The sequence below is a fragment of the Triplophysa rosa genome, linkage group LG8 (genome assembly GCF_024868665.1).
Source record: "Triplophysa rosa linkage group LG8, Trosa_1v2, whole genome shotgun sequence".
Taxonomy (NCBI): Eukaryota; Metazoa; Chordata; class Actinopteri; order Cypriniformes; family Nemacheilidae; genus Triplophysa; species Triplophysa rosa.
Genome location: NC_079897.1, coordinates 19,201,745 through 19,220,704, shown reverse-complemented (window position 1 = coordinate 19,220,704; position 18,960 = coordinate 19,201,745). Strand labels below are relative to the sequence as shown.

At 39.0% G+C, this 18,960-nt stretch overlaps 3 protein-coding genes across 9 annotated transcripts in view; all 3 read left to right on the top strand.

The window, feature by feature from the left end:
- shc1 (SHC (Src homology 2 domain containing) transforming protein 1) overlaps nucleotides 1-6,281 on the top strand; it is a 37,921-nt gene extending 31,640 nt beyond the window's left edge. For all 6 annotated transcript variants that reach the window (XM_057339205.1, XM_057339204.1, XM_057339206.1 and 3 more), the window contains 7 exons: nucleotides 277-328; nucleotides 711-837; nucleotides 1,222-1,381; nucleotides 1,469-1,526; nucleotides 1,902-2,018; nucleotides 3,135-3,370; nucleotides 3,477-6,281. In XM_057339205.1, the coding sequence (XP_057195188.1) occupies nucleotides 277-328; nucleotides 711-837; nucleotides 1,222-1,381; nucleotides 1,469-1,526; nucleotides 1,902-2,018; nucleotides 3,135-3,370; nucleotides 3,477-3,605 (879 nt within the window). In that variant the 3' untranslated portion in view covers nucleotides 3,606-6,281. The remainder of the gene's footprint in view (nucleotides 1-276; nucleotides 329-710; nucleotides 838-1,221; nucleotides 1,382-1,468; nucleotides 1,527-1,901; nucleotides 2,019-3,134; nucleotides 3,371-3,476) is intronic.
- Nucleotides 6,282-6,528: 247 nt separating this feature from the next.
- Nucleotides 6,529-8,164, top strand: lenep (lens epithelial protein). Its single transcript, XM_057339211.1, has 2 exons — nucleotides 6,529-7,329; nucleotides 7,919-8,164. Exon 1 carries the CDS (start codon nucleotides 7,131-7,133, stop codon nucleotides 7,320-7,322), a length of 192 nt encoding a protein of 63 aa, XP_057195194.1. The 5' UTR covers nucleotides 6,529-7,130; the 3' UTR covers nucleotides 7,323-7,329; nucleotides 7,919-8,164.
- Nucleotides 8,165-8,546: 382 nt separating this feature from the next.
- pbxip1b (pre-B-cell leukemia homeobox interacting protein 1b) lies at nucleotides 8,547-18,864 on the top strand. Of its 2 annotated transcripts, XM_057339478.1 has the most exons (10): nucleotides 8,547-8,662; nucleotides 10,535-10,617; nucleotides 10,720-10,929; nucleotides 11,837-12,116; nucleotides 13,076-13,315; nucleotides 13,657-13,680; nucleotides 14,740-14,783; nucleotides 14,887-15,006; nucleotides 15,448-15,715; nucleotides 16,277-18,864. In XM_057339478.1, the coding sequence occupies exons 2-10, from the start codon at nucleotides 10,561-10,563 to the stop codon at nucleotides 17,758-17,760; spliced, it is 2,727 nt and encodes a 908-aa protein (XP_057195461.1). In that variant the 5' UTR covers nucleotides 8,547-8,662; nucleotides 10,535-10,560; the 3' UTR covers nucleotides 17,761-18,864. The 2 variants fall into 2 exon arrangements, with proteins under 2 accessions (XP_057195461.1, XP_057195462.1); XM_057339479.1 differs by lacking the exon at nucleotides 13,657-13,680.
- Nucleotides 18,865-18,960: the final 96 nt, after the last annotated feature.

Here is an 18,960-nt window from a genome sequence, read left to right as displayed (position 1 = left end):
CTTATTTCTCTAGTTCTCCTTATTTTATTTCCTTGCTTTCTTCGGAGTCTTGGTTCTATCAGGTTCACTCTCATTCTGTCATCCTACTCATTTGTCTTGCTCATCCGTCCATTTCCTCCACTGTTTCCTGTCTCTAGTGAATGGGCAGCTTTAACGAAGGCTTACTTTCTGCTTATGCCTCTGTTTTTTGTCTCTGTACTCTAATTTCTCTTAATGGCCTCTTCTTCATACTCTCCATCCCTTTCTCTCGCTCATCACCTCTCTCTCTCTTTTTAGGACACAGCAGAGTATGTAGCCTACGTCGCCAAAGACCCTGTCAATCAAAGAGGTAATTTAACAGCGTGGTGCTATTGCATTTAAATACTGAATGAGTGTGGTGTCATATCTGCAAGTGAAATGTAAATGAGTGTTTTTCCATTCACAGCCAGTACTTAATTGAAATATTGTACATGAAAATTTGAGTCGATAAGTTTTTAATTAACTAGTTATATGAGGCATTATTTATTAGGATTTATTTGCAACTAAAGGGCCATGTTGTCATTATTTACTCCTGGTGTATAATAGCATGATGGTCCAATCTTCCTTGGATTTTGTAAATGCTGGTCAGATGTGTAAACACATGAGTGAATAATATTTTTGTTAACCTGTTCATTTGAGGGTTTGATAGTTCCCTTGTTCTTACTCACGACTGACTACTTACTATGTGGTAGCGTGTCATATCCTGGAGTGTTCAGAGGGATTGGCTCAGGAGGTCATTAGCACCATCGGTCAGGCTTTTGAACTCCGTTTCAAGCAGTATCTGAAGAACCCCCCTAAACTGGTCACCCCTCACGACCGGTAAGTGTTTGCGTTTCTATGTGCGTGTCAGTGCAAACATTTACATTTATAGCTTACATGAATTTCAATGGCATTGTGATGTAATAAAGGTACATCACTAAGACCACTAAAAGTGCCCTCAATATCCTCTGTAAATGTTTGCTGCCACAGAGAATCTTGTTTTCCTGTCTCTGTGTGTTTTTTAAGCGTCTTAAATACACTCAGACGGCTAATAAATGTGTAAATATAGACATGTGGACTCTTTCATTTGTTTGCTGTCCCTACTTGTACAACCATTTAATTGTGTATGTTTATGCTAGGCTGTTCCCTGCTGAAGTCAGAAGCAGCTCATCATTTACCATGTAAATATAATAAAGTAATAATGTTTCTCTTGTTCTCTGTTAGGATGGCTCCATTCGATGGGTCAGCCTGGGAGGAAGAGGAAGAAGACCTGGCTCCACCCCCAGACGTTCCGTATTATAATAACTTTCCTGGCAAACAGCCTCCTCCTGGAGGTTTGTTTGACATGAGGACCCGCCAAGGCCACAGCACGGGATCCACATTGGTGAGACACCCCATGAACCCGCATGTCTTGGATTGTGGTTTGCGTGCAAATGACATTCTAATGCAATGCCCATCTGTGCCTCTGTAGCCGTATGGACAGCCCAGCCAGAACGATATTCACAAGCAGCCACTACCTCCTTTACCAGGTCAGCTTTGCACACGTACACTAGTAGTGACACATTTTACTGTTTTACATCTAAATCCTACTGTACTTAACACTTCAAATCGCAGCCCAGCTCCTTTCGAATGCTTTTACTCCACATACAGTAGTATTTGTCAGTTTTATATTCCTACCGCTCATTCATCCTCCCATCTGTGAGACTGCCGTTGCGCAGAATGAGTCAGCGTTTGTTCTGTCACCGTTCATTGCTCGCTGTTGAACGCTACCCAAACCTATTACACTCCTGCGAGAGGTGACTTCTGGATTGCTGGCCCCGCTGACAGTTGACATCAAAATGGCACCACTTAAGCACAGTCATCTGAAGGTTAACTCGGTTCAACCTCGCTGTTTTTCTTTTCAGTGGGGGTTAAGGAAGGAGGCTTGTTTGATGACCCTTCGTACGTCAATGTGGATAAGCCCCGCCCTCCAACGGCGGCAGCAGCCAACGGGAATGCTCACAGAGATGCATTTGACATGAGTGAGTAACAGGGTTCACACAGACGTGGAAAAACTTGCAAATGTCAGGAAATGTTCTCTAGTGACTAGTCACTAATTCTAATTCTTCATTTATAGATGGTTTTAGCGGCAACAACAAAACGTTATGTGGCTCAAACTTTGGTAGACATCTGCGAAGAACCTAGCAGTTTTAATTTAATACAAATAATATACAGTAAAATATCCATACAAATTAACGGTAATGTGAATTAAATATAAAATAAATTGTTATATTAGAACCAAACACAGACTGCAAGTTCACTTCGGCCAGGCGTGTGTCTGATGAAACGTCTAAATAAAATTATTTATTGAGATTTTTGTCTTATTTATTGTTTATGTAGTTAAAGCGGCCCTAACACACGCGGTTTCTGCCAATCTCATATTAATCTTGAGTACCTATAGAGTAGTATTGCATACTTCGTATCTTCGAAGAGTATTTAGTTTGATCACATTTATAAAAGGTAGATACAGCTGTACGATTATTTCTGAAAGCATACGGCGCGTGCGGGGAGGGGTAGGCTGAACTAAAGCACATTGCCAACAAAACACAGACATCAGTTTCACTCACCGCATGCGGTTCATGTCCGGCATCTTTTAACGCTGGGACGGCTCCATGTATCAGTTTCAAACGATCTCCAAATACAGCGTTATAGCCACCGTTTATATAACATTCATCACACAAATGCAGTGAACAAACAAACACCTGGACTTCGCGAACGTATGCTCTCTCTCTCTCCTGCACACAAGTGAAAGTTACGTCTTCGCATGCTCCTTCTCCTGCTCTCCTTGCTGCTGCGTGGGCGTGCCACGTGCTTTTTCGGGAGAATTGTCCAATACGGGACTAAGAAAAATTTTACGAAAGAGTTTTATATGTTTGAAAAAAACTGTACGATCGCTGGGGGAGTGTATCAAGCACAGAAATACTACATAATACGCCCAACTCGTTTTTTGACAAGTTGACCATGTTAAGCATGAGAAGACAGCATGTTTAACATTGTAAAGAAGTCAGAATGCATGACACACCGTTGCACCACCCCTTTAATAACAGCTACATTTTATAACTGAATGTAAATGTGCATGAAAGTCTCTTTCTTTCCAGAACCATTTGATGATGCTTTAGGTGTGTCGGGTGCAGTGGCGCCTCCTCTGGCAGAGCAACTGCAGAACGAGCCTTGGTTCCATGGGCCTCTAAGCCGCAGACAGGCCGAACGGCTTTTGACCAAGGATGGAGACTTTCTGGTGCGGGAGTCAGGCACCACACCAGGCCAATATGTCCTCACTGGACAGCAGGGCGGTCAGCCCAAACACCTGCTTCTGGTGGATCCCGAGGGAGTGGTAAGTGACAGGATGGTGACAAAACGTTGATCAACACATTTTATAATTGTATCCTTACCAAACCTATATCATAATCTTTTATTTGCATGTTTTTGTGATTTTGTAGGTACGCACCAAAGATCACCGCTTCGAGAGCGTTAGTCACTTGATCAGCTATCACATGGACAACCGGCTACCAATTATCTCTGCAGGAAGTGAAGTGTGTCTGCAGCAGCCAGTTGAGCGCCGAATTTGAGAGAAACATGATGGGATTTTTCTTTACTGTGCTAAAAAAGCCTTTGTTTCCCACTTTTTTTGCCACACTGTTTTAGAACTTTTTTCAACTGGGAGTATAAGCTAATCATAGCAGAGTCATAAAAAACAGAATTTTATACGCCGTCAACCACCAACCATGAAATTTTAAAGCGATGCAATCATTACTCAAAGACTAAAAGACTTTTGAAATGAGCGTGTACAAAAAGCCAAACTGAAATGGTGACACGTCTAAAAGAGGAAAAGGAACCAGTATTGGGTGTGACATCATTTCCTCAACACAATGTCATGTCTTTAAGACTGAGGTGCACCTGTAACCATGGCAACAGACTTAGGCATTCATAGAGTTGATGTAAATTGACTGAAATCACAGTACCTTTGTTGCACTCTAAAAATTGGGATGCAATGGAAATAATCTGAAAACTCGTGACTCATTATAAAAAAAAGAGCTGTTTTGTTTGTGAAGATAATGCATTCGATTTATTCTTGAATGAAAATGCAAAACTTTAAAGAGAATACAAAGCTCCCACAACTCACTTTCGCCATAAAATGAATCGCATCTGTTGCGATTCCAACTGGAATATGTCTGCGGAAGAGCTCCCGCCAGAGGATAACACTCCGAATTGCCTCTTGTTCTCACTCCGAAATGCCCTTTACAGAATTCTGATGTGATCCCGGGAAAGATTAGGAATTTTGGCCATTTGGGAACACCCCTGAACATATGTGAAAGCTTTAGCAGCCATCACAGGTGCTGTGTGGAATTTTCCTTATGCAAATAAGCAGATGCTGTGAGGGACTTATCCCAGGCTCTGTGAGGTATAATGCAGATATACTCAATTACTGGAAAAGGGATGTTTCTTTTCCCTATAACATCATCCATCTGCCTGGGAGAACAATGAGAGAATGAACCATGAAGTGCATTGTGGATGTGAGTATAAATCTTTAATCTGAAAAGGACAAATGGGCTGAACTGTAAAGATGAAGTATGAAGACTGGATAAGATCAAAGAGATCTGTAGTAAAGCCTTCCTATGATGTCATTTTAACCAAGAATTTGAATATTTGTTGCAATGATCCCATTTCCTTAAACAGCGGACGACATTGTTGGTTTAATTCTTCATGCATTGGGAAACGGAGCAAAGACTATATTTTTCTTCTTCAGCTTTTCTTGTGGACTTTTCTTCTTTGTTGGCATTGACAATCGATCTTCACGTGTATTGATGAAGTGCTTCTGTATGTTTAGTTACAAAACAAAGAATATAACGTGTATTCTGGAACATACAAGCTTTTTTAACATTCACCATGATCACTCTGCTGCATTTGAATGATGCGTTTTGTGGGTGGGGCAGGATTGCTTGACTTTCCTTACCTGTCAAACTCTGGAGGCCTTCATTATGGTGGGAAAAAACACTCCAAATAATTTCTGAACGTTGCAGCTGTTTTGCCACCACAAAGTACAGTTTCTGTATAACCACAAACAGGAAGAGGAAGGACACCAAGTTCTTCGTTTTTTCTTTATTTGTTCATTTTTTATGTTCTGGATTGTGCCTTTTCAGTCAACACAGACACACCAATATAATCGCCTTCTGTAGATCTGCCGTATGGACATAAACAGATTGAACCTGCAAAAATGACACAATGAGGTTTAATACAGATTTGGGGAAAGCGATCTTCATTTTCCCTTTGCACGTTCTTTTTGCCTTGCTGTTATAATGTGCTCTTAGTTTAGTGCGGATTAGTGTGGTTTCCATAAAACTGCTCGGTATCATCTTAAACTTGCGACTAAGAACACATTCTGTTTCTCATTGGTGGATAGCAATGCTTAACAGCCTATAAGACAACTTGTATATACGCTTTACATATGCTAACAGCTATGTAGTTTATGTATGTAAGTGTATCACATCTAAAACCAGTCATTCACATTGTAAATCTGCAGAGAGTTGGCAGATTTATAGCGGATTGTACTGGGTCACTTACAAAATCCTGAAGACAACATAGAAAAACAAAGATTTCACAATGTCAACAATAACCACATTGATATCATAATGTGTTCTTCACAAAGCCGCCACAAATCTGTAAATGAGACCCATCACAGCCCATATATGTCTGCTTTGTGAATCTGAAATTGGTACCTGGTGACTTGCTTTGGAATTTGTGATGTTCAGCCAGCATTGATTATAACCATGCCTCACATTAATGTGAATTTGAGTGGGTTGTAATCCAAATGTATGCTCATGGCATAAAAAGAATGGTTTGTTTGGTTTTCTGTTTGATGTGCTGATGGACTATTGGATCTGTTTTTTTTCTGTCTGAGTATTTGTGTGTGAACGCATATGTATGGACTTGGAGGGCTGAAACATCTCAAATAATCTGGCTTTTGTCCACCACTGAACCGTTTGCTCATTTTCATATTTCACAGCTGCCTTTTGTTGCATGGAATCACTTCCTGTTATTGTGGTAATGGTGACTTTTGTGCTGTGGTTGGTTGCTATTTTCTAAGCCAAAGGCTTTTTTACTGGTTTATCTATATACATATTTTTTTCCATGTTTATGATTGTTTTAATGATCATTTTTATGTTGCTGTTCTTTGGGCAAAACATAAATGTTTACACATGTATCTCAAACAATAGATTACATATAAATACATATACTGTATCATTCACCTTTCCTGCTGTGTTTAATTTGACCTGTTGCATTGTTTAGCATAAAGTTGTTCATTATAAAACTCATTTCTATGCACAAGCCTCTAATGATCTATAGATTGACGTGGATGGATTTGCCAGATGCTTCTATTCAAAGCAACATTGCATTCAAGCTATACAGTAGGCTACTCATACTACAGCTAGTATATTATGAATTATATTATAATATAAATTAATAATTCTCTCAAGTGATATATAAAGGGTGTTCAAGGTTTACTTTCTTATTGCTGTAGTTAATTCCATTAAGCAAATGTTTTCACATTGACATATCATTACAGACGAACCAACATAACTTCCAGAAGCAACAGGGTGAGGCGCAAAAAACATGGCTGTTGGTGCGTGTGTGTGTGCACCAGTTCGAAAATATTTTGACCGAGCCATTCACGATCTTTCAGTGAACAGCAAAGGAATTAGAGATAAACAATAGACAGATGAGAGATTGTATGAGGCAGTGTCATGCTCAGATAATGGTCATTGTGCAATAGGATGTGAACAGTTAGCTGGCATTTTCCAGACCTATTTTACACTAGAGCGGGTAGAAGGGGCACCGGGGTCATGTATCCATGCTTCACCAGCCCTGAGCAAGCCGATCACATAGAGAGGAACACGTATTCAGAGAAAGTCTGATTCGACTGAATGCCTTGGGCGCATTTCACACCATTTATTTGAAGAAAGGTGACGCTTGAGCCAGAGAAAGTGGAAACCAACAGCACACCGCCGCAAACAGGGTCCCGTCCTGCTCTCCTAAACCTCATCCCTTCCAGTGTTGTTCACGCTGTCCAGTCGACCGTGGAGGGCTGGAGCGAAATGCACCCGCAGCGCCCTCAACCCCATGCCATGCCATCCTCGCTGGGCCAAAACTTGAGAGATGCGGCCCTGAGGATGGGCCATGGCAAGAATCTGCTGGGAGGAAATGTAGCCTATGGGGTTATCCAGTCTCTCAAAGAGTGCCTGTACTTCCTGCTCTGTTGCTGGTGCATCAAAGAGATCTTGGACTAAAAGAAAGGTAAAAAAACGTTATTTTATTTGTTTTATCTTACATAAAGACGTTTTACATGAAACTAATTATAAGCACATCCACCAATGTAACATTAGGCATTATTTTACAGTTAAAGGTTTTAAAGAACTGCAGGATGTTATGAAAATGAAATAACGCCTTATTATTTGTTTATTTCTGTTAATGATTTAAAAGTAGAAATTTAACAATGTACTGGAACACAATACGGCACTCAAACATACTGGTTGCCTTGACCTTGTTTTGGTTGCAGTTTTCTGATGTTACCACTAGGTGGACATCTAGTAACTTTCTAAAAACAGAATAAAGATCATGATAGTCATTCAGAACCTGTACATGACTCTCTTCTGTGAAACACAAAAGAAGATATTTTGAGAAATGTCGCGTTGATTTTGTATTCATACAATGGACGTCATTGTGGGCAATGTTGCTTGGTTATCAACATTCTTCAAAATATCTTCTTTTGTGTTCTGCAGAAGAAATAAATTCAGACAGGTTTGGAATGACATGAGGGTGAGTAAATAATGAAAAATCCTTTTTAAATGTACTGGCACATTTATGCCATCTCCCTGTTTTTCAGCATCTTGGCACCAGTGGAGTAGCAGTGTTTCATCATCAGAGACATGTTCTCTGCGACAGCAGACCTGAATCCAGATCTCTTTACACATGCATACACGCATATGCCTCACAGCCATTACATGCATGATACACTGTTGTATTCATGCACTTTCATAGACAGACGCTGGCACATACAGACTACATCCATGGCAAAACGATGGTCGGATTTTCAAACAAGTGCAAAATTTGACAAACCTTTTTTGAGAATTTTGTCCAATAAATGATGATGTTATCAATGAAACGAGTGTACAATCCTTTCTTATGATTTAAACAGCTTGTTTAAAGAGTTTTAGGCCTTTTAAAACTTTTATTTTTTTATTTTTAGTCAGTATATACTAGTCCTTTTATCTGTTATGTACAGTACATAGTTTAATACAAGTGTAACTGTAGTTTAATAAAAGTTTCTACACAAGCTTGGGAATGTGCGTTGAACATTTGCTCGCAGTACACCAACACATGCGCCTCATTTCATTGTCACCTGCGTGCGTCAGTCACAGTCTACCCACAATGGGAGGACACGAAATGCTGTGATTGGTGGAGATCTCAGTGTATGGGCGGGACATAGCTGAAGGTCAAGTGTTGATTGGTGGGAAACTTCAGGGACCAGAGACGTGACAACAAACTGCACACTTAAATTTGCAACTTTGCATAAGACACGAGTGACTGGTGTGAGAAAGGCGAAATTAGAGGCGGAAAGGGTTTTCAGGTAGGGCTTTGTTTAATGAAGTACTTTTTGACCTTGACCTCGCGTTTAAGATTAATCAGACTTCAGTTTGTGTAACTTCGGTGCTTGTTTCTTTGTATTTCCGGAATGAATGTAAACTGCGAGTCCGACATTATTTGCTTGCGGTTTTTCAATCGAACCTCCCCTTTTGACAGCTGTGTCTGCTCAAAATGTGAACATATGTCCACTCTTGTCAACATAAGTGGATCATATGGTGGCATTGAATGCAGGATTCTGTCGCATGGCGATCATTTTCGAGATGAGACGTGAAGAAATGTTTCCTTGTATGGGCGTTTAGTTTGAGAGGAGAAGATGGGAGATAAGACTGCCTAGCGATTCCCTTAAACTTTGTTAAATCTTTGCATTAAAGCTATTTGTCTACACACACGGATACTCATTTTTCAAATACAATACTGTATCGTGACAACTAACGTTGCTACTTCAAAATTATAATGTTTTTGTCATAATAATCATCATAATTATAAAAGGATACAGGGCCATACAGCGCTGTAAGACGCTTTAGCAATCTTTGTCATTTAAATAAATGTTTATAAGGACAAGACGTACAATGTCCATGTATTGCAATAAAGTCATGTGTAAGTAGATAAAAAAGCATCTTGAATGAGTCGATATTTTCTTAATTCCAGACAAATTACATTTAGGAGCTTTAATTTATATGTGTTCTGTGCCTCGTGTTGTGTTATTTTTAGCTTTTATCTATTTCAGACGTTCTTCTGTATCCTCACATCTCTCATGGCTACATTCAAAAAATCTCTCAGGGGAGGCACATTATTAGCAGACCCAAATTACTGGGAAAGGAAAAAAGATCCTTGGAGAATGAAATGTGCCACAAAGTGTTACACTGGCTATTAGACTCCTTTGTTTTTTTTTTTAATTTACCAATTTGGATTAACTGGATCATACGCTTGCTTGGTCCACGCCTGATCTCTACTAAATATTGAAAATTACAGAATAGTCATAAGCGATTAGCACAGATGCTAGGAACATTTGAATAGCTGGCTGTAAATAACTGAAGCGGCAGTCTTTGACCCACTTGGATAACCCACGTTTTCTTACTGGTATTCTAGTAGTAAGCTGTAGGTCTGTTGCTGTGTTTTTCAGTGCTGTCACTGTGAATATAAGTCTTTCATTCTCCTCTTCCATTAATGCCTTTAGTGCTGTTTCCCTTGACTGATATCCTTAGTAACACAGTTCTTTGCCAAAGCATTTAGCAGCCAGGAAACCCATAGTGTAACCGATGATACACCGGAATAATACTAATGAAGTGAAAACAACTCGCTGCACCTCCAGCTTTCGCTTGGACTTTCTCTCTCTCTCTACTTTCTCAGATAGGGGTCGCTGTCTGTACCTAACATAAAATATAAACATCTTTTTTATGTCTGACATAAACTGTACTACAACTTTATTGTTGCAAAGGGAATAGCCCTCACTCCTTACATCAAATCAAATCCCTTTATTGTCACTCAACCAGTAGGTGAAAAACGTGGGTGCAGTTCCGACCAACATGGCAGTATGACAGATTACAAGTAACGAAGAATCACAATACTTTACAGTATACATTTCGTGTACACATTTACACAGTAAACATTTCTGTACAAGTGTTAGACCATAATGTAACGAATGACACATCTTTTACATGTAACTGTACAGCAGCAAATGTACACATAATAATGACACATAATTTACATATAACTACACAGCAGCAAATGTACACACAGTGTGCGTAGTGTACAGTGATGCTTCAGTTGATGCGGTTTGTTATTACAAAAATAAAAAATGATACATTATAAATGCTATGTAAAGAAAACTTTTGACTTGCTTTATGCTGTACAGTTGCTGGACTGAGCCACCAGGGGGCAATGTCTGCAAACAGCAACAGTGCCAGTGGCAACAGCTGGACTCTTCTTACCCCTGAGGTAAGATGGTTTGAAAATGCCTATATTTCGGGTCGAGAAGCTTACTGTGGGTTTGTTTGACATAGACAGATCAGCTAATGTAGTATATGTTTCAATACACAGCGGACTGGAGTTGAGAATGTGGGTCCAGCGGCTGAACGTAATAAGACTGAGGGGGATTCAGACGGTTTATCAGCACATAAAGCATCAACAGAGGTCCATACTGACCTGGTGAAGAACTCAACTGAAGCATCAGCACCAGGGCAGTGTGACCCGGATCCTGGCCAGGAATCAGAGGACTCAAAGGAAGTTCATTCCACAGAGCCACCTCAGGTGTCTTAACTTATAAATCGCTTCTGAAACCTTGCATCTCCATATTTCGTAATATGTTTTTTGTTGTTGTTGCTATAAATCATTATTAGTCACCCTTTATATTTGTCACTGGGTTTTGCAAATATCTAATTGATAAAAGTATTTAAAAGTGCTTGTCAACTTTGACAACACAGTGTTTATTCATTTAAAAAGTACAGTGTTTTTTCCATTTTCTGAAAAACTGAATTTGGACATCGAGGTTTCGGAACGACAGCGACAAGTTCGTTTCTCTTTTTAACTTGGAATTTGATATGAGACTTTTAAATAGTGTAGTGTCCCTTTAAGATCCTGGCTACACTAGTTTTCACAACGCACTTCGTCCACACTAGCGTTTCCGAAACGCTGCCCACCCACACTGAAACGTCTGAAAACGCTTACATCCATGTAACCCAATAGTGGGTCTCTATTGACTACTATTGGGTATTTTTTCCTACTATGGTAGTCAATGGTGCCCCACCACTGTTTGGTTTCCCACATTCCTATTTTGTGTTCAACAGAACAAAATGTTTTTAACAGGTTTGGAATTTTAGGGTTTTTGAACAAATAAATTTGATTAATTCTCACCAAGATTGACACCAAATGCTATTCTGTCTCACATTTCTTGTTACCTACCATGATGCATGTGATGGTTATATTCTAGAGCATTTGCAGAGGAAAGATTTTGTTGACTAATGTTTCTCAAAGAATGCTTTTGTGTGGCTTTAGAGAATAAGAAATACACTGCATGCTTTTATTGTAGGGAAAAGAAAAACTTCAAGATGTCCATTAAAGAACAAAGAATTGAGGAGGAAATGAAGGCCGTTTTTGGGTGAACAATCTTGTAAAACCTAAATTGTAACAACATTTTGATCTACCAAATGTTTACCAGGTAAAGCATCCAGAGACTAGTGAGGGTCGAGCCCAACTAAATACATTAGAAGTTAAGGAAGACGGCACCTCAGTTGAAGACCTCAGCTCCTGGACCCCTGACCATGATGAACAAGATGCCCTTACAGGTCATTCAGAGAGCCTAGATGCTCCCGGCACTGATGCTGATTCATTCTCTGATTCGTACACACACATTAGCTCTACCTCTGGATCAAGCGCACGTCCTGCTTCAGTTTGTCAGGGAGGAGAGGAATCTCATCTGAAGAAGACCAGAACAGAAGGTGGGTCAAGTCAAATGATACCTGTCACGCAAGTGTATAAAGATTCCTAAATTATTTTATTTTGTTTTTTACCCATGTTTACTACTTGTTTGTTTGATACTTTAATTATGTGTATCTGTTCTGTGTTTGTCTATATATTTTTGATAAAACCTTGTACGTGGTCAGAACGGAGCCTAACTGACAGGTCTGATATGCAATGCACTAGCTGCATGACTAGCTTGACAGCTTGTTTTTTGTTTAATGTTGTATTTTATATACTTATTTATACAGCTGTGTTTACATTTTGACGGCATCGTTCTCTATGATATTTTTGCCCTGCTTTCAGCATTTGCTTGCAGATATTTTATTTAAAGCAAAGGTTTGAAATGAGGCTTATTGGCTGTGGTATTTGACTCAGCTTTTGTAACACAACACCACAAGCGTTGCGTGCCGATGTCTACATGTGGCATGTCTATTTGCGATCTGGAAGCCGCCTTGAGATCTCTGAAGCGCACTTGTGAAGGCAAAGCCCAGACTGATTCCATTACCATGGGGACTTACAGGAATAGAGCCTCAGCCTCTTGGCACTCTTGGAGTGTAGACTCAATTCACCAAACAAACCAAAGTAGAATAATGCATTATACAGATGCATACAGTCGCATGAGAATCCAAATAGGACGTGGTCGTTCGTGGATGAACGTTATTTCCACTTCATACCTTTACCATCATACAGTAATAAAAGGGTAGTTGGTTAATAAGAATGTTGTTAAGCATATTTATCTGCAAGTACGTCCTGACCTATTCTTATGAATCACACTAGCTACTACTGTATACTGTATGCACACATCAAAAGGCCAACTTCAACTACTGTAAAAAAAAATGCTGCTGTACTAACCAGCAAATGGGATTTGTCTTGATTATATACTCACATTCCATTCATAACTAACGAATATGCCTTAATCACATGCTTTTTTGTGTAGATTCCAAGCCAGATGTAGAACTGCCAGAAAAAAAAGAAAAGGAAGGAGATGGTTTACGGAAAAGAAAGATTACCCACCTGGGCTCTTTGGACCAGGGCAAGACTGAGGCGGAGGATGATGAGGAAGGAGAGGAGGAGGGATTTCAACTCCCTCAAAGAGAGGATGAAAAGGTCTTTTCTTTGAACAAGTGCATCCTCGCGGCACTCATTCTGTTAGGTCTAGGAACCATTTTCTTCTCTGGTGAGTGTGACGCATGTGAGGCGCCTGTTTTCTCTCTCTTTTCGATCGTTTGAGGCTCTTGGCCCACACATTTGAATAGTGACCTGACAACAGAACAAAATGTTTGAATGTATGTGTTTAGTTTTCAATATCCTAAAAGTAGGTTTATTTAGATCTAAGTTTCAGATTTTCAGTGCAGTTTCAAATTGAATGCTTTAGCACAAATTGGTATATGGTGTGTCTCCATGTGCATGTCACAAAGAGTCATGTGACCAAAGGCATTGTACATGTGAAGTGGGCCATATCAGAGAGTGGATTTGAGTATGTACTTGTGTCTGAGACTGAGGTGTGTTATTCCACAGGTGTGCTCATGGACCCGGATGACGGTAGGTGAAGAGAAAGCATGTGTGAGAGTGTGTTTGATGTTAAAAGAGTGGATAAATGACACCATTTAGGTTTTTGTTGGTGATTGGTTAATGCATGTGCTGTTGCTTATCTGACCATGTGCTGCTGAATATAAAATCATTATCACTGTGTGTCGTGGTGGTGTTCTCAAAGATTTCGTAAATCGTAACACAATATTACTCACAATTTAAACTCCGTATTTTCAAAAAATCACAATTCACAATATACTTTTGATGTCATAAGAACACATAAAATATATCAATTATCCTATTTTCTGTCTTATGCATTTAAAACATCATCACTTAAACCTAAAACTCATGTACTGATGCTTTAAAATATAATAAAATGATGTTTGAGTTTTATAAATATAAATCCTGTGTATACATTTATAAATCTGTACAGTTAAAGGGATAGTTCACCCAAAAAATACAATTCTGTCATTATTTACTCACCCTCTTGTCATTTCATACCTGTACAAATTACTTTGTTCTCATCATTGACTACCATAGTAGGAAAAGCTAAATGGTCATCAAAGGTGTCCCAGAAATGTTTGTTTTCATAAATTCTCCAAAATATCTCATTTTGTGTACAACAGAACAAAAAAATATACATTTCGATTTCTACTATGGTAATGGTTGATGTCTAAGAACTGAAAATTGCTAACATTCTTCCAAATATCTTGTGAAGAAATTTATACAGGTTTGAAACAACCTGAGGGTGAGTAATTCATGACAGAATTTTCATTTTTGGGTGAACTATCCCTTTAAAACTATGGCTCCTGCTATTGTTTATAAATGACGTTTAATTTTCAAATAGGTGCACAGCAGTTCTGAACAACTGTAAATGAAAGTGTATCAGATGAAATCACACTTAAGTGAATGATTCATACACGTGATAAATCATTCAGACAGCAAGCCAACTTGTGCATTAATGTTAGTCGTCTTCTTCCCCATCTTTATCACGCTGTCCTCAATTGAAGATGTGTGATTATCTTCTAAGGTGCCATGTTATATTACCCGATTTTTTCTTTCTCCTCTCAGAAGGCGACGTTGATGTTAGAGAGCTAAAAGATAAAGCAAATAAGGTCAGTTGATGTTCTCTCATTGGCTGTTTGATTTCTAACTGTCATTCTCACACCTACGCAAATAGAATTGAACAGATAGATTGAATATGTTTGTATGTGACAGGAGTGGCTGAATTCTGAAGTATCCAGAGACACGCCTGTGGGTCCTGAGCCTCCAGATATTTTAAGCAAACAGGCGAAGGATTCAGATGAGCAAACATTTACACTGCATGCACAGCTTCAGGTACAGTCACATGCAGATCTGTAATATCATCTATACCTACAGTATGTACAGTTTTGTAACAATTTAAATGTGGCATAGTAATTTACTGTAGTATTACATTCATTCTCTGACATTAAAAAGTACAGTGGCACAGCATTACTGTAAAACTTTTACTGTACATGCAAATATTTTTTGCATGTGAAATGAGTAACAAAGTCACTCTTGTTGTGAACATTAGATTATGATCTAGTACATTTACATTTAGCAAGCACTTTTATCCAACGTGACAAATAAGAATACAAGTAAAATTGTTTAATCCAAAGGAGAAAACAATAAGTAGTCCTACAATACCTATTGCATTACTAGAAAGTACTAGAACATAATATGTATATTCTTTTTATTTAAAGAAGCAGGGAAACTGAAGTTTAAATGATAAGGTGTTATTTTTATTTGTCAACTCAGCAACATCAAGGTGAATTGAAAGGAGTACAGCATCTGGTAGAGGAGGGAGAGAAAGAATGTGCAAAGAGAGAAGAGCTGGAGAAAGACTACCAGAGGATACAAGAAGAGCTTGACAGACTGCCTGCTCTTCAGAAGGAGCTGGAGCAAGAGAACGAGAGAATGAAAGAAGAAAATGAGAGAGCAAAAAAAGAGCTGGAGGCTCTACCATCACTGCACAGAGAACTAGAGCATCTGAGAGCTCAAGTTTCACAGCTCACACAGAGCACAGGTAAACCATGCAGACACACAGGTTTCCATGTTTTATGGGGACATTCTATAGACCTCCATTGATTTTATATCAGGCTTATGATATATTCTAACCCTACCCCAACACCTAAACCTAATATTCACACAAACTTTCTGCACTTTTTTCATTTTCAATCAAAATATATTTCTGTATGGTTTATAAACAGTTTTCCCTCATGGGGACCTAAAATACTTCCCCATGCTGTCAAAATCAACTGGTGTTACTATCTTTGTGGGGACATTAGGTCCCCATACAGTGATGAATACAATACACACACACACACATTGTTAGTCACATTTTACTGCTATTAGAGACCCTTTAAGACCTGTGAACCATCAGTTGAGAATTAAATCTGATTTAGCATAATGAACCTTTTTCCAAATACACAGTTTTGCACATAATCATAAACTACATAAGACAATTGACCTTGCTATAAAATTATTGCTTATGACTTTTGCAGACTGCACTTACTGTTAGCTCACTGACAAAATGTTCAATGCCTTGTCACTAAATGTTTATGTTTTCATCTTGGCTCTGTTTCAGAAAGAGTAGAACATGCACATCCTCTTACTGCCTCTGGGATGCCCTCTAGTGGAAACATCAGGAATGTACCGCCCATCGAACCACAGGATATAAAGCACACGAAGCACCGGGACAAAAAGAGCACGGAGAGAGAACCAAGCACGGAGGAAAAAGAATGGAAAAAGAAGAAAATTGGGAAGAAAGACGGTAAGGAAAGGAGAGAGAAGGTGACTGAGGAAGAACGTGTTAAAGAACAGAAAGATTGGAAAAAAGATAAAAGCAAGGCGGAGGAAGGAAAAGCGGGGAAAAACAAAGACTTTAGAGATGAGAATGAGTGGAAAAGTGATAAAAAACGAGGGGATGGTAAAATAGAAAGAGGAAACGAGGGAAAGAAAGCTTTTAAGGATTGGGATGAGAAGAAAGAATGGAAAGAAGAGAAAAAATTGAAGAAAGACCAGCAGGAGGGACAGGATGAACATAGGAAAGACCGAAAAGACTGGAAGGATACAGGAAAAAAGAAGGTGAAAGAGGACAAAGGGAAGGAATGGAAACAGAGAGGGGAGAGGAAAGATTGGAAAGAGGAAAAGGAATGGAATACTGATAAACTGAGTGACCGGAAAGAGAAAAAGAAAGAGTGTAAGGAGAAAGATAAATGGAAAGGAGAAAAGGAGTGGAAGAAAGGAAAAAGCCAGGACAAGTTTAATGATAAAACAGAGAAAAAATGGAAAGGAGGAGAAAAGGAATTTCACAACAGGTTTGCTGAAAAGGAAATGGAGAAAAATCTTTGGAGAGGGAAAGAGAGGGAGAGGTCAACAGATGAAGATTGGAAAAGAGATAAGTTAAAGGATGATAAACAGAGAAAGGCATACCACGGTAAACATGAAGAGACAAAAAGTCCGAATGAGAAGGAGAAACGATACAAAGATGAGAAGGAACGGAGCAACAACGAGAGATACAGGCGTGAAAATTCCGACCAAACGTCTTCCCATCGCTCTAATGACCACCAGAAGCAACACCACCAGATAAATCCTGAGAACTACTGGCCCAGACAGAGACAGAAGATACAACACAACCACAGACACAAGGAGACGTGCAGCGGTGTTACAGAATGTGCTGGTGTCGAGGGGCTTTCTCCTGTCAGCCTGCAGGACTTTGAGATCCTGCTCCAGAGCTACCTGAAGAAGATCCAGTTTCCTGAAGACCGAACCTCTGAGAAGGAAGAGTTTAGCAAGCTGGTGAGAGAGTTCTTCACAGATGGGTTGTTTGTGCATGACCGGATGCCGTTCAGCGAGTTTGTGGAAGATTTGGCGGACATTTTGGAGGATATGGCAGATGGAGAAGAGAGCGATGTGGAGGAGAGTGAGGAAGATGATGATGATGATGACGAGGAGATGGAGGCTTTGGAAAGGGAGGCGATGGAGATGTTTGCTCTTCCAGCGGAGAGCAGAAAATTGAGAGGTGGAAAAAAATTCATGAGCACGAATGAAGGGATGGAAGAAGTTTAGAAACGGCAGGAGATTGTGGAACATGAGGAAACTATCAAGATTATTTGTTTATATTTCAAGTGCAAGTGCGGCTGGAAAACCAGTCCCTATAATATAAAAGCCGTTTTGCTCACTGTTTTCTGTTTGTCCTTTTTTGGGAATGTTACACAACCTGTCCATTACATTACACCATTACATAAAGACTGCTTTTAAGGATTAAGAGTCAACTATTTTGTCATCCGAGGAGGCATCACTATAGGTTTTTAGATCTCATTTTCTTGTGTGGTATAGCAATTTTGTTATTAGTCCTGGCACATTTCGCTCACAGATATAAAATGTCTTTGACTGTGTATAATTATCAGAAGAATGTACTGTAGTTCTTTGAGTTTGAGAGTTACAAACTAGTACAGTCAAGTCCAGTTTTTATTTCTACCTTTACAGTAGTTCATACGTGTTCATTTGGAAGATCACACTTCACTAATACATTGCGTACAAATACTGAATAGAATTCTTTAGAGAATATGTTTGAGTTTATTTCATGTTCAGTAGTTTTGTTATGCTCATCATATGTTCATTCTTAAATTACTGTTATATTTAGGGTTAAGACTTCTGACCCAGTGTTCGATTTGATTGATTTTTTGTTATTATTTAAACCGTTCTATGGAGGATATGTTTAGTAAATAATTTTAACTGGGGAGAAATGTTGCTTAAACAAACAACAACAATGAAATAAATCCTTCAATGAAAATGTTCATATTTCCTTTATATGCAAGTCAGAAAGGGAGTGAAGGTTCGGCTTTTTAAGTGTCATTAAAAGTCGCTTTAGCACTTGTCAGTGTGTAAGCTGTCAGGCAAAGCCTCTTGTACCTCTGCAGTCTTGCTTTCACAAATGCACCGCTGTAAACAATTTAGTGTTAGAATCAATCTATAAGTACTTGAGGCAAGAGGTTTGTAACATACTACTAAGTTCTGATGTAATGTAATTGTTCGTTTTCAATGCAACCCTGACAAATATTGTTTGTTTTTTATTGGTTAGCTGGTTACTGTAGCTAACAATTGTTTGTTGTCATAGTTCAAATGTATTTGCTGAAAAACCTTCACAGAATAAACAAATGCATACAGTTATGCAAAGTGTATTTCTTTATACATTTATTCTTTCTTAAGCTATATTTTATGTTTGTATCGTCTTTTAAAACACTTTTTTTCATTTGTTTTTTGCAG